The 15,305-nt window shown below is 46.4% G+C and overlaps 1 protein-coding gene across 1 annotated transcript; it reads left to right on the forward strand.

Moving 5' to 3' along the window:
* Nucleotides 1-160: 160 nt before the first annotated feature.
* LOC115916936 (U4/U6 small nuclear ribonucleoprotein Prp31-like) lies at nucleotides 161-8,192 on the forward strand. The gene is made up of 5 exons (XM_030970674.1): nucleotides 161-247; nucleotides 1,682-1,891; nucleotides 4,732-4,792; nucleotides 7,929-8,012; nucleotides 8,092-8,192. Exons 2-5 carry the CDS (start codon nucleotides 1,715-1,717, stop codon nucleotides 8,190-8,192), a joined length of 423 nt encoding a protein of 140 aa, XP_030826534.1. The 5' UTR covers nucleotides 161-247; nucleotides 1,682-1,714.
* Nucleotides 8,193-15,305: the final 7,113 nt, after the last annotated feature.

Genomic DNA, 15,305 nt, shown 5'->3' on the forward strand with positions numbered 1-15,305 from the left:
CCCCAATTCCCATTCCCAGTTCCCATTCCCAGTTCCCCCTCCCCGTGACGTCACGCACCGCCCGATGACGTCACCGCGGCCTCAGCCGGGCCCGGAGCGCGGCGGCCCCGCCGGGGGGGGGGAAACTGGGACAGCGCCGGCGCGCGGCGATGACGTCACGGAGACCACAGCGAGCAGAAGTGACGTCTGAGCCGGCGCGCCAGGAGCGGAAGTGACGTAATCGCGACCGCGACGAGAACGGCGGGAGGTACCGGAGGGGAAAATTTGGGGAAAAATGGAGGAAAAATTGGGAATTTTGGGGAATTTTGGGGAATTTTGGGGGGAATTTTGGGGAATTTTTTGGAATTTTGGGGAATCTGGGGGGGTTTGAGGGCGGGGAGGGGATGAGAGGGCGGGGAAGGGGCTCGGGGCGGCTCCCAGCGCTCCCAGTTTGGGGATTTGTGTGACTGGGAGGGGCTCCGGGCCCCGGGTCTGCTCTCCCAGCGCTCCCAGTTTGTCCGGTTCTCATCCCAGTGCTCCCAGTTTGCCCAGTTCAGAATGTCCCTGACACTGGGAGGGGTCTCTGCTCCTTTCCCAGTGCTCCCAGTTTGCCCAGTTCCGTTCCCAGCGCTCCCAGTGCTCCCAGTTCTCCCAGTTCCCATCCCAGTCTCTCCCAGTTCCCCCAGTTCAGGCTGTCTCTCACTGGGGGGGTCTCTGGGGGTCTCCAGCCCCCATTTCTCCTTTCCCAGTTGCTCCCAGTTCCCCTCCCAGTCCCCCCAGTTTGGGGCTGTCCCTGATACTGGGGGGTCTCTGCTCCTTTCCCAGTTGCTCCCAGTTCCCATCCCAGTTTGCCCAGTGTTCCCAGTTTGGGGCTGTCCCTGACTCTGGGGGGTCTCCAGCCCCCATTTCTGCCCTCCCAGTGCTCCCAGTTTGCCCAGTTCCCATCCCAGTCCCTCCCAGTGCTCCCAGTCCGGGATATCCCTGACACTGAGGGGCTCTCTGCTCCTTTCCCAGTGCTCCCAGTCCTCCCAGTGCTCCCAGTCCTCCCAGTTCCCATCCCAGTCCCTCCCAGTTTGGGGCTGTCTCTGACTCTGGGGCCTCTGCTCCCCTCCCAGTGCTCCCAGTGCTCCCAGTGCTCCCAGTTTGGGGCTGTCTCTGACTCTGGGTCTCTCTGCTCCTCTCCCAGTGCTCCCAGTGCTCCCAGTTTGGGGCTGTCTCTGACTCTGGGGCCTCTGCTCCTCTCCCAGTGCTCCCAGTTCTCCCAGTGCTCCCAGTGCTCCCAGTTTGGGGCTGTCTCTGACTCTGGGGCCTCTGCTCCTCTCCCAGTGCTCCCAGTGCTCCCAGTGCTCCCAGTGCTCCCAGTGCTCCCAGTGCTCCCAGTTTGGGGCTGTCTCTGACTCTGGGTCTCTCTGCTCCCCTCCCAGTGCTCCCAGTGCTCCCAGTGCTCCCAGTGCTCCCAGTTTGGGGCTGTCTCTGGCACTGGGCTCTCTCTGCTCCCCTCCCAGTGCTCCCAGTGCTCCCAGTGCTCCCAGTGCTCCCAGTGCTCCCAGTTTGGGGCTGTCTCTGGCACTGGGTCTCTCTGCTCCTCTCCCAGTGCTCCCAGTGCTCCCAGTGCTCCCAGTGCTCCCAGTGTTCCCAGTGCTCCCAGTGCTCCCAGTTTGGGGCTGTCTCTGGCACTGGGCTCTCTCTGCTCCCCTCCCAGTGCTCCCAGTGCTCCCAGTCCCCCCGGTGCGCGATGTCTCTGGCCGACGAGCTGCTGGCCGACCTGGAGGAGGCGGCCGGGGAGGAGGAGGAGGCCGAAGGCTCCGAGGGGGGGGAGGAGCCGCCCATCGAGGACGTGCGGGAGGAGCCGGAGCCGCCCGAGGGCGCCGAGTCCGTCAGGAGCATCGCCAAGTTATGGGGCTCTAAAGGGGTAAAAACCGCCTGGGATCGCCCCAAAACCGCCTGAAATCACCCCAAAAATAGCCCCAAAAATACCCCAAAAATATCCCCAAAAAATGGCCTGAAATCACCCCAAAAATACCCCCAAAAACCGCCTGGGATCGCCCCAAAATAGCCTGAAATCAACCCAAAAATAGCCCCAAAAACTGCCTGAGATCGCCCCAAAAATATCCCCAAAAACTGCCTGAAATCGCCCCCAAAACTGCCTGAAATCGCCCCAAAAATATCCCCAAAAAATGGCCTGAAATCACCCCAAAAACTGCCTGAAATCGCCCCAAAAATACCCCCAAAAACCGCCTGGGATCGCCCCAAAATAGCCTGAAATCAACCCAAAAATAGCCCCAAAAACTGCCTGAGATCACCCCAAAAATATCCTGAAATTGCCCCAAAAATATCGCCAAAAATAGCCTGAAACCGCCCCAAAAATATCGCCAAAAACACCCCCAAAACTGCCTGAAACCCCCCCAAAAACCGCCTGAAATCACCCCAAAAACCTCCTGAAATCAACCCAAAAATAGCCCCAAAAACCGCCTGGGATCGCCCCAAAAATATCCCCCAAAACTGCCTGAAATCACCCCAAAAACCTCCTGAAATCACCCCAAAAATAGCCTGAAATCACCCCAAAAATATCCCCAAAAACCGCCTGAAATCACCCCAAAAATATCCCCCAAAACCGCCTGAAATCGCCCCAAAAATGGCCGCAAATTATCCAAAAATGGCCTGAAATTATCCCAAAAAAATCCCCGAAAATAGCCTGGAATTATCCCAAAAATATCATGAAATTATTCTGAAATCACCCCAAAACCAGCCTAAAATCACCCCAAAAATATCCCCAAAATATCCTGGAATTACCCCAAAATTATCCTAAAATTGTCTTTAAAAATACCCCAAAACTGGCTTAAAACCACCCTAAAAACCACAGCAAAATCACCCCAAAACCGAAACCCCAAATAACCCAAACCCCCCAATCCCCCAAATCCCAAATCCATCCCAAAAAACCCCAAATCCCTCTGCAGAAATCCCAAAAAAATCGCAATAAATCCCCAAAAATCCCAATAAATCCCAAAAACCCCAACAAATCCCCAAAAATCCCAATAAATCCCCAAAAACCCCAATAAATCCCCCAAAATCCCAATAAATCCCCCAAAATCCCCAAAAAATCCCAATAAATCCCCCAAAACCCCAATAAATCCCCAAAAATCCCAAATCCACCCCAAAAATCCCAATAAATCCCAAAAAACCCCAACAAATCCCCAAAAATCCCAATAAATCCCCAAAAATCCCAATAAATCCCCAAAAATCCCAATAAATCCCAAAAACCCCAATAAATCCCCAAAAATCCCCAATAAATCCCCAAAAATCCCAATAAATCCCAAAAATCCCAATAAATCCCACAAAAATCCCAATAAATCCCCAAAAATCCCAATAAATCCCCAAAAATCCCAATAAATCCCACAAAAAATCCCAATAAATCCCCAAAAATCCCAATAAATCCCCAAAAAACCCCAATAAATCCCCAAAAACCCCAATAAATCCCAAAAATCCCCAATAAATCCCCCAAAATCCCCAATAAATTCCCAAAAAAACCCAATAAATCCCCAAAAAACCCAATAAATCCCAAAAATCCCAATAAATCCCCAAAAAATCCCAATAAATCCCCAAAAATTCCAATAAATCCCAAAAAATCCCAATAAATCCCCAAAAAATCCCAATAAATCCCCAAAAATCCCAATAAATCCCCAAAAATCCCAATAAAGCCCCAAAAAATCCCAATAAATCCCCAAAACCCCAATAAATCCCCAAAAATCCCAATAAATCCCAAAAAAACCCAATAAATCCCCAAAAATCCCAATAAATCCCCCAAAACCCCAATAAATCCCCAAAAATCCCAATAAATCCCCAAAAATCCCAATAAATGCCCAAAAATCCCAATAAATCCCCAAAAAAATCCCAATAAATCCCAAAAAACCCCAACAAATCCCCAAAAATCCCAATAAATCCCCAAAAATCCCAATAAATCCCCAAAAACCCCAATAAACCCCAAATAAAACCCAATAAATCCCCAAAAATCCCAATAAATCCCCCAAAAACCCCAATAAATCCCCCAAAATCCCAATAAATTCCCAAAAAAACCCCAATAAACCCCAAATAAAACCCAATAAATCCCAAAAAATCCCAATAAATCCCCAAAAATCCCCAAATCCACCCCAAAAATCCCAATAAATCCCAAAAAAACCCAATAAATCCCCCAAAATCCCAATAAATTCCCAAAAAAACCCAATAAATCCCAAAAAATCCCAATAAATCCCAAATAAAACCCAATAAATCCCCCAAAAACCCCAATAAATCCCCCAAAAATCCCAATAAATCCCCAAAATCCCAATAAATCCCACAAAACCCCAATAAATCCCCAAAAATCCCAATAAATCCTCAAAAATCCCAATAAATGCCCAAAAATCCCAATAAATCCCCAAAAAACCCCAATAAATCCCCCAAAAACCCCAACAAATCCCCAAAAATCCCAATAAATCCCCCAAAAACCCCAATAAATCCCAAATAAAACCCAATAAATCCCCCAAAATCCCCAATAAATCCCCCAAAATCCCCAATAAATTCCCAAAAAAACCCAATAAATCCCAAAAAATCCCAAAATCCCAAAAAACCCCAATAAATCCCCCAAAATCCCTATAAATCTCAAAAACACCCAATAAATCCCCAAAAACCCCAATAAATCCCAAATAAAATCCCAATAAATCCCCCAAAATCCCCAAATCCACCCCAAAAATCCCCAATTTTGGTTTTTCCCCGCAGTTTGCTGAGATCATGCAGAAGATCGAGGAGTACATCGGGAAACAGCCCCGGGCGGCCGAAGGTGACCCCAAATCCCAAAAAATCCCAAAAAATCCCAAATCCCAAAATCCCCAAATCCCAAAATCCCCAAATCCCAAAAACCCCAAATCCCCAAATCCCAAAAAACCCCAAATCCAAAAACCCCAAATCCCAAAAAATCCCAAATCCCAAAAACCCCAAATCCCCAAATCCCAAAATCCCAAAAATCCCAAATTCCAAAAACCCCAAATCCCAAAATCCCAAAAACCCCAAATCCCAAAAACCCCAAATCCCAAAAACCCCAAATCCCCAAATCCCCAAATTCCCAAATCCTAAAAACCCCAAATCCCAAAAAATCCCAAATCCCAAAAACCCCAAATCCCAAAAACCCCAAATCCCAAAAAATCCCAAATCCCAAAAACCCCAAATCCCAAAAATCCCAAAAATCCCCAAATCCCAAAATCCCCAAATCCCAAAATCCCCAAATCCCCAAAAAACCCCAAATCCCAAAAAATCCCAAATCCCAAAACCCCAAATCCCCAAATCCCAAAAATCCCCAAATCCCAAAACCCCAAATCCCAAAATCCCCAAATCCCAAAATCCCCAAATCCCCAAATCCCCAAAATCCCAAATCCCAAAATCCCCAAATCCCCCAAATCCCAAAAACCCCAAATCCCAAAAAATCCCAAATCCCAAAACCCCAAATCCCAAAAATCCCAAAAAATCCCAAATCCCAAAATCCCCAAATCCCAAAATCCCCAAATCCCAAAACCCCAAATCCCAAAAACCCCAAACCAAACCCAAATCCCCAAATCCCCCAAAATCCCCAAATCCCCACCCCCAAATCCCAAAATCCCCAAATCCCAAAATCCCCCAAATCCCCAAATCCCACAAAATCCCAAATCCCAAAATCCCCCAAATCCCAAAAATCCCCAAATCCCCAAATCCCACAAAATCCCAAATCCCAAAATCCCCAAATCCCAAATCCCCAAAACCCCAAATCCCAAAAAATCCCAAATCCCAAAATCCCAAAAATCCCAAAATCCCCAAATCCCAAAATCCCCAAATCCCAAAAACCCCAAATCCCCCAAATCCCCAAATCCCAAAAACCCCAAATCCCCAAAACCCAAAAACCCCAAACCCCAACCCCAAAACCCCCAAAATCCCAAAATCCCAAAAACCCCCAAATCCCAAAAACCCCAAATCCCAAAATCCCCCAAATCCCAAAATCCCCAAACCCAAACCACCCATCCAAACCTCCACCCAATCCCCAAATCCCAAAACCCCCAAATCCCAAACCCAAAACCCCCAAATCCCAAAATCCCCAAATCCCAAAATCCCAAAACCCCAAATCCAAAAACCCCCAAATCCCCAAATCCCCAAAACCCCAAATCCCAAAATCCCCAAACCCAAAATCCCCAAATCCCCAAATCCCAAAAAATCCCAAATCCCAAAATCCCCAAATCCCAAATCCCAAAACCCCAAATCCCAAAAACCCCAAATCCCAAATCCCCAAATCCCCAAATCCCAAATCCCAAAATCCCAAATCCCCGCCTACCCCCAAATCAACCCCCACACCAAACCCCAAACCAACCCCCCCAACCAACCCACCACGGCAGGGGGCCCCAGTCAACACCTGGGGTTTGGCAGGGTCAACCATGGGCCTCTGGGTGTATTTGGGGGGGGGCGTCCCCAATTAAAACCCTCCCCAAATGCCATTTTTTGTGGGTTCCGGAATTTGGACCTGGGTGTATTTTGGGGGACCCCAAATCCCCATCCAAATTTTGGTTTTTGGGTTTTTTTGGGTTTTTGGGGGGTTTTTGGGATTTTTGAGATTTTGTGTTTTGGGATTTTTGGGGTTTCTGAATGTGGGTTTTTGGGCATTTTTGGGGAGTTTTGGGGATTTTTGGATTTGGATTTTTGGGTGTATTTGGTTTTGGCAGTTTGGGGGATTTTGGGGTGGATTTTGGGGATTTTTGGGCAGTTTTGCGGATTTTGGGGCAGTTTTGGCCGTTTCTGGGCAGTTCTGGGGATTTTGGGTGTATTTTGATGGGTTTTGGGTGGATTTGGGGAATTTTGGGTGGTTGCCATTTTGAAGTTTTGGGGGTTTCTGGGATTTTGGTTGGATTTGGGTGATTTTGTTTCTGGGCAGTTTTGGGGTTTGGGATTTGAGTTTCTGGGTGGATTTTGGCCATTTCTGGGTGTATTTTGGGCGTTTTTGGGCAGTTTTGGCCATTTCTGGGTGTATTTTGGGCGTTTTTGGGCAGTTTTGGGGATTTTGGGTTGGCTATTTTGGGTGTATTTTTGGGAAGGCAGTTTTGGGGAATTTGGGGCAGATTTAACCATTTCTAGGTGTATTTTGGCGTTTTTGGGCAGTTTTGGCGATTTCTGGGTGTATTTTGGGCCCTTTTTTGGGCAGTTTTGGGGAATTTTGGGCGGATTTGGCCATTTCTGGGTGTATTTTGGGGGCTTTTTTGGGCAGTTTTGGGGAATTTTTGGGGAGTTAACCATTTCTGGGTGTATTTTGGGGGTTTTTGGGCAGTTTTTGGGGATTTCTGGGTGTATTTTGGGCGTTTTTTGGGCAGTTTTGGGCCATTTTTGGGTGTATTTTGGCTTTTAGGTGCATTTTGGGGGTTTTGGGGCGGATTGGTCATTTCTGGGTGTATTTTGGGGGTTTTGGGGCAGTTTTGGGGATTTCTGGGCGGATTTGGCCATTTTTGGGTGTATTTTGGGGTTTTTGGGCAGTTTTGGGGGGATTTCTGGGTGTATTTTGGGCTTTTTTGGGGGGGCATTTTTGGGGAATTTTAGCGGATTTGGCCATTTCTGGGTGTATTTTGGGGGGTTTTGGGCAGTTTTGGGGATTTCTGGGTGTATTTTGGGCGTTTTTGGGCAGTTTTGGGGATTTCTGGGTGTATTTTGGGGCTTTTGGGGCAGTTTTGGGGATTTCTGGGTGGATTTTGGGGATTTTGGGGCAGTTTTGGGGATTTTTGGGCAGTTTTGGGGATTTCTGGGTGTATTTTGGGGGGTTTGGGGCAGTTTTGGGCAGTTTTGGGTGTATTTTGGGCGTTTTTGGGCAGTTTTGGGGAATTTTGGGTGGATTTGGCCATTTCTGGGTGTATTTTGGGCGGTTTTGGGCAGTTTTGGGGAATTTTGGGTGTATTTTGGGCGTTTTTGGGCAGTTTTGGGGCCGGTGGAGGCGGCCCCCGAGTACCGGGTGATCGTGGACGCCAACAACCTGACGGTGGAGATCGAGAACGAGCTCAGTGAGTGCCGGCGCCGCTTTTGGGGCCAATTGGGGCGGGGTTTGGGGTCCTGGGGCGCTGATTTGGGGTTTTGGGACAGACATCATCCACAAATTCATCCGGGACAAATATTCCAACGCTTCCCGAAGCTGGAGTCGCTCGTGCCCAACGCGCTCGACTACATCCGCACCGTCAAGGTAAACGGGAGAAAAACCCCGAAAAACGGGGCAAAAACCCCAAAAAACGGGACAAAAACCCCAAAAAACGGGACAAAAACCCCAAAAAACGGGACAAAACCACCAAAAAACGGGACAAAACCACCAAAAAACGGGACAAAACCACCAAAAAACGGGACAAAAACACCAAAACGGGACAAAAACCCCAAAAAATGGGACAAAACCACCAAAAAACGGGGCAAAAACCCCAAAAAATGGGACAAAACCCCCAAAAAACGGGACAAAAACACCAAAAAACGGGACAAAAACACCAAAACGGGACAAAATGGGACAAAATGGAACAAAACCCCCTAAAATGGAAAAAAACCCCAAAAATGGGATAAAATGCTCCAAAAATGGGACAAAAACCCCAAAAATGGGACAAAAACACCAAAAATGGGACAAAAACCCCAAAAATGAGACAAAAAACCCTGAAAATGGGACAGAAACCCCCAAAAATGGGATAAAATGCTCCAAAAATGGGACAAAAACCCCCCAAAAATGGGACAAAATGGGACAAACCCACCCAAAAATGGGACAAAAACCCCAAAAACGGGACAAAAACCCGTGAAAATGGAACAAAATGGGACAAAAACCACCCAAAAATGGGACAGAAACCCCCAAAAATGGGACAAAAACCCCGAAAATGGGACAAAAACCCCGAAAATGGGACAAAATGGGACAGAAACCCCCAAAAATGGGACAAAATGGGACAAACACCCAAAAATGTGACGGAACAGCCCAAAAATGGAACAAAACCTCCAAAAATGGCATAAAATGGGACAAAAATCCCCGAAAATGGGACAAAAATCCCAAAAATGGGACAAAAACCCCCAAAATGAGACAGAACAGCCCAGAAATGGGGCAAAAATAGGACAAAATGCCCCCAAAAGGGGGACAGAAACCCCCAAAAATGGGACAGAAACACCTAAAATGGAACAGAACACCAGGGCCCAAAAAATGGGCCAAAAACCCCCAAATTGGGATAAAATGGGACAAAAATGGGACAAAAACCCCCAAAATGGGACAGAAACCCAAAAGAATGGGACAAAACCCCCAAAAATGGGACAAAACCGACTCAGAAATGGCACAAAATGGAACAAAATACCCCAAAAATGGGACAAAAACCTCAAAAAAATGGAAGGAAACACCCAAAAAAGGCATCAAATGCCCCCCAAAATGGAACAAAACCCCCAAAATGCCCGGAAATGGAATGAAACAGCCCAAAATCTGCTTTCAACACCCTTAATCACCCCCAAAAATTGCACAAAATCCCCAAACCACCCCAAAAGTTGCACAAAAAGCCCCAAAAATGGAATAAAAAATCCCAAAATGTCCCCAAAATGGCCTCTAACTCCCTAAAACATCCCAAAATGGCACAAAGCCCCCGGCAAAACCACCCCAAAACCGGCCCTGAGCACCCCAAACGCCCAACGCAGGGCCCCAAAATTTTCCCCTCCGAACCCAAATTTGAATTTTGGGGTTTTTTTTTTTAGGGCGGCTTTGGGGATTTTGGGGTTGGGGTTTTTTGGGGGGGGCTTCTTGGGGGCTATTTTTGGTTTTTGGGCGTGCCCTTTTTTCTTTTTTTGGGGGAATTTTGGGTTTTTCCGTGGGGTGGTTTTTTTGGGGGGTTTTTTGTGGTGTTTTTGGTTTGTGTTTTTGGGGGGGGGTCCTCTCACTTTGCCTGGCCTTACCTCGAAACCCCTGGCCTCGCGGCCTTGACCCCGCCCTCTGTGGCCTTCTCCTTCTTTTTTCTTTCTTCTTTGGGTTTTGTTGGATTTTGAGGGGTGTTTTTTGGGGTTTTTTTTGTAATGTTTGGGGGTTTTGGTGGGGTTTTTTTTTGGTTTGGGGTGTTTTTGGGGTTTATTTCCTAATTTTTTGGGGTTTTTGTGTTTTTTTTTATTGGGGGGTTTTTTGGGGTTTATTTTCTAATTTTGGGGTTTTTTTTTTTTTATTTGGGGTGTTTTGGGGTTTATCCTAATTTTGGGTTTTTGTGTTTTTTTTTTTTGTTGGGGTGGGGGGGGAAGAGGGGGGGGGGGTTAATTTTTGGGGTTTTTTTGGGGGTTTATTTCCTAATTTTGGGTTTTTTGTGTTTGTTTTTATTTTTGGGGTTTTTTTTGGGGTTTTTTTTTGGGTTTTTTGTGTTTTTTTGAATTTTGGGGTGTTTTTGGGGGTTTATTTCCCTAATTTTGGGGTTTTTGTGTTTTTTTTTAATTTTGGGGTGTTTTTTGGGGGTTTATTTCCTAATTTTGGGTTTTTTTTTTTTTTTTTAATTTTGGGGTGTTTTTTGGGGTTTATTTCCTAATTTTGGGGTTTTGTTTTTTTTTTAATTTTGGGTTTTTGTTTTGGGGGTTTATTTCCTTAATTTTGGGGTTTTTTGTGTTTTTTTTTAATTTTGGGGTTTTTTTTGGGGTTTATTTCCTTATTTTGGGGTTTTTTTTTTGTTTTTGTTTGTTTTTGAATTTTGGGGTGTTTTTTGGGGTTTATTTTTTTAAGTTTTGGGGTTTTTGTGTTTGTTTTTTTTTTTTGGGGGTTTTTTTTGGGGTTTATTTCCTAATTTTGGGGTTTTTGTGGTTTTTTTGAATTTTGGGGTGTTTTTTTGGGGGTTTATTTCCCAATTTTGGGGTTTTTGTTTTTTTTGAATTTTGGGGGTTTTTTTGGGTTTATTTCCTAATTTTGGGGTTTTTTTGTGTTTTTTTTATTTTGTGGTGGTCTTTGTTTTTTTTTTAATTTTGGGGGTTTTTTTTGGAGTTTATTTTTCTAATTTTGGGGGTTTTTGTGGTTTTTTTTACTTTTGGGGGTGTTTTTTTTTTTTTTTTAATTTTGGGGGTGCTTTTTGGGGTTTAGTTCCTAATTTTGGGGTTTTTTGTGGTTTTTTTAATTTTGTGATGTTTTTTTGGGGGTTTATTTCCTAATTTTGGGGTTTTTGTGTTTCATTTAGGGCGATTTTGGGGGCAGATTTTGATTTATTATTTTAGGGTTCTTTTGGGGATTTTTTCCAGGGTTCTTTTTGGGGCTTTTTTTCCCGGATTTTTTTTTGGGGGAATTTGGTACATTTTTGGGTTCTGTTTCACACCCCCTGCCCCCTTTGGCGTTTTTGGGGGTGAATTCGCAGGAAGTTGGGCAACTCCCCTGGACAAATGCAAGAACAACGAGCGATACAGCAGATCCTCACCAACGCCACCATCATGGTGGTCAGCGTCCACCTCCACCACCCAGGGGTGACCAAATTCGGCCAATTACGGGGAAACCGGGGCAAGCCGGGGGCCCAATTTGGGGTTTTGGAGGAATTTTAGGGGATTTGGGGGTCGTTTTGGGGGTCATTTTGGGGGTTTTGGGGTGATTTTATGGGGGGGATTTGGGAGGATTTGGGGGATTTTTGGGGGCTGGCATTTGAGGTTTTTTTGAGGCAGATTTTGGGGTCCGTTTGGGGGATTTGGGGAAATTTGGGGGATGGGGTGGGGTCATTTGGGGGATTTTGAGGTCATTTTGGGGATTTTTGGGGGTTTTGGGTCAGCTTTTAGGGGGGATGGGGAGGATTTTGGGGATTTTGGGACCAGTGAGTTTTTTTTTAGAAGGGCAGATTTGGGGTCGTTTTGGGGGGATTTGAGTTTTTGGGGATTTGGGGTCATTGGGGATTGGGGGTGGGGGTTTTGGGGGGATTTTGGGGGTGGGGGTGGTTTTTTATGGGGGATTGGGGGGAGGATTGGGTTTTAGGAGGGGGGGTGGATTTGGGGGTATTTAGATGGGGTCGTTTGGGGTCATTTTGGGGTTGTTTTGGGGTGATTTTTATGGGGGATTTGGGAGATTTGGGGATTTTTGGGGGCTGCTGGGGTTGTTTGAGAAGCAGATTGGGGTCCGTTTTGGGGGATTAGGGAAATTTGGGGGATTTGGGGTCATTTTGGGGTGGATTTGGGGTCATTTTGGGGATTTTGGGTCATTTGGGGGATTTTGGGGATGTTTTGGGGTGAGTGTGGGTTTTATGGGGGTTTGGGAGGTTTTTGGGGGATTTTAGGACCTTGTGGGTAGGTTGGGGGGGTTTGGGCACATTTTTTGGGAGATTTGGGGAAAGGGGGGGTTTACCATCATTTTGGGGTCATTTTGGGGGTTTTAGGACCATTTGGGGGTCTTTTGGGACAGATTGGAAGTGGGTCATTTTGGAGGGTTTTGGGGTCATTTTATGGGGGATTTTGGGGGATTTTAGGACCATTTTGGGGCAAATTTGGGGTCGTTTTGGGGGATTTGGGGGTGGTTTTGGGGGGATTTTGGGGGTTTTGGGGTAGGATTTTTATGGGGGGATTTGGGAGATTTGGGGATTTTTGGGGGCATTTCTGGGTGTATTTTGGGCGTTTTGGGGCAGTTTTGGGGAATTTTGGGGGGTTGGCCATTTCTAGGGTGTATTTTGGGGGTTTTGGGGCAGTTTTGGGGAATTTTGGGTGGATTTGTCCATTTCTGGGTGTATTTTGGGGGGTTTGGGCAGTTTTGGCCATTTCTGGGTGTATTTTGGGGCTTTTTGGGGCAGTTTTGGGGATTTCTGGGCGGATTTGGCCATTTTTGGGCAGTTTTGGGCGTTTTTGGGCAGTTTTGGGGATTTTTGGGTGGATTTGGCCATTTCTGGGTGTATTTTGGGGGTTTTTGGGCAGTTTTGGGGATTTCTGGGTGTATTTTGGGCGTTTTTGGGCAGTTTTGGGGAATTTTGGGCGGATTTGGCCATTTCTGGGTGTATTTTGGGGGTTTTGGGCAGTTTTGGGGAATTTTGGGTGGATTTGGCCATTTCTGGGTGTATTTTGGGGATTTTTGGGTAGTTTTGGGCATTTTTGGGTGGATTTGGCCATTTCTGGGTGTATTTTGGGCGTTTTTGGGGCAGTTTTGGGGAATTTTGTGCGGATTTGGCCATTTCTGGGTGTATTTTGGGGGTTTTGGGCAGTTTTGGGGATTTCTGGGTGTATTTTGGGGGTTTTTGGGCAGTTTTGGGGAATTTTGGGCTGATTTGGCCATTTCTGGGTGTATTTTGGGGCTTTTGGGGCAGTTTTGGGGAATTTTGGGCGGATTTGGCCATTTCTGGGTGTATTTTGGGGGTTTTTGGGCGGTTTTGGGGAATTTTGGGCGGATTTGACCATTTCTGGGTGTATTTTGGGGATTTTTGGGGGGTTTTGGGGAATTTTGGGCAGATTTGACCATTTCTGGGTGTATTTTGGGCGTTTTTGGGCAGTTTTGGCCATTTTTGGGTGTATTTTGGGGGTTTTGGGGCAGTTTTGGGGAATTTTGGGCGGATTTGGCCATTTTGGGTGTATTTTGGGGGTTTTTGGGCAGTTTTGGGGAATTTTGGGCAGATTTGACCATTTCTGGGTGTATTTTGGGTGTTTTTGGGCAGTTTTGGGGATTTCTGGGTGTATTTTGGGGGTTTTTGGGGCAGTTTTGGGGATTTTTGGGTGGATTTGGCCATTTCTGGGTGTATTTTGGGGGTTTTGGGGCAGTTTTGGGGAATTTGGGGCGGATTTGGCCATTTCTGGATGTATTTTGGGCATTTTGGGGCAGTTTTGGGGAATTTTGGGTGTATTTTGGGGGGTTTTGGGCAGTTTTGGGGATTTCTGGGTGTATTTTGGGCGTTTTTGGGCAGTTTTGGGGATTTCTGGGTGTATTTTGGGCGGATTTGGCCATTTCTGGGTGTATTTTGGGGCTTTTTGGGCAGTTTTGGGGATTTCTGGGTGTATTTTGGGGGTTTTGGGCAGTTTTGGGGATTTCTGGGTGGATTTTGGGGGATTTTTGGGGCAGTTTTGGGGATTTTTGGGTGGATTTGGCCATTTCTGGGTGTATTTTGGGGGTTTTGGGCAGTTTTGGGGATTTCTGGGTGTATTTTGGGGGTTTTTGGGCAGTTTTGGGGAATTTTGGGCGGATTTGGCCATTTCTGGGTGTATTTTGGGCGTTTTGGGCAGTTTTGGGGATTTCTGGGTGTATTTTGGGGGTTTTGGGCAGTTTTGGGGAATTTTGGGTGTATTTTGGGGGGTTTTGGGCAGTTTTGGGGATTTCTGGGTGTATTTTGGGCGTTTTTGGGCAGTTTTGGGGCCGGTGGAGGCGGCCCCCGAGTACCGGGTGATCGTGGACGCCAACAACCTGACGGTGGAGATCGAGAACGAGCTCAGTGAGTACCGGCGCCGCTTTTGGGGCCAATTGGGGCGGGTTTGGGGTCCTGGGGCGCTGATTTGGGGTTTTTTGGGACAGACATCATCCACAAATTCATCCGGGACAAATATTCCAAACGCTTCCCCGAGCTGGAGTCGCTCGTGCCCAACGCGCTCGACTACATCCGCACCGTCAAGGTAAACGGGAGAAAAACCCCGAAAAACGGGGCAAAAACCCCAAAAAACGGGACAAAAACCCCAAAAAACGGGACAAAACCACCAAAAAACGGGACAAAAACACCAAAAAATGGGACAAAAACACCAAAAAACCGGACAAAACCCCCAAAAAACGGGACAAAACCCCCAAAAAATGGGACAAAACCACCAAAAAACGGGGCAAAAACACCAAAAAATGGGACAAAAACCCCAAAAAACGGGACAAAACCCCCAAAAAATGGGACCAAACCACCAAAAAATGGGACAAAAACACCAAAACGGGACAAAATGGGACAAAATGGAACAAAACCCCCCAAAATGGAAAAAAAACCCAAAAATGGGATAAAATGCTCCAAAAATGGGACAAAAACCCCAAAAATGGGACAAAAACACCAAAAATGGGACAAAAACCCCCAAAAATGGGACAAAAACACCAAAACGGGACAAAAACACCAAAAATGAGACAAAAACCCCCGAAAATGGAAAAAAACCCCAAAAATGGGATAAAATGCTCCAAAAATGGGACAAAAACCCCCCAAAAATGGGACAAAATGGGACAAACCCACCCAAAAATGGGACAAAAACCCCAAAAACGGGACAAAAACCCCTGAAAATGGAACAAAATGGGACAAAAACCACCCAAAAATGGGACAGAAACCCCCAAAAATGGGACAAAAACCCCTGAAAATGGGACAAAAACTCCTGAAAATGGGACAAAACTCCCAAAAATGGGACAAAATGGGACAGAAACCCCCAAAAAT

This window comes from Camarhynchus parvulus, unplaced genomic scaffold (genome assembly GCF_901933205.1).
Source record: "Camarhynchus parvulus unplaced genomic scaffold, STF_HiC, whole genome shotgun sequence".
In the NCBI taxonomy this organism is placed as follows: Eukaryota; Metazoa; Chordata; class Aves; order Passeriformes; family Thraupidae; genus Camarhynchus; species Camarhynchus parvulus.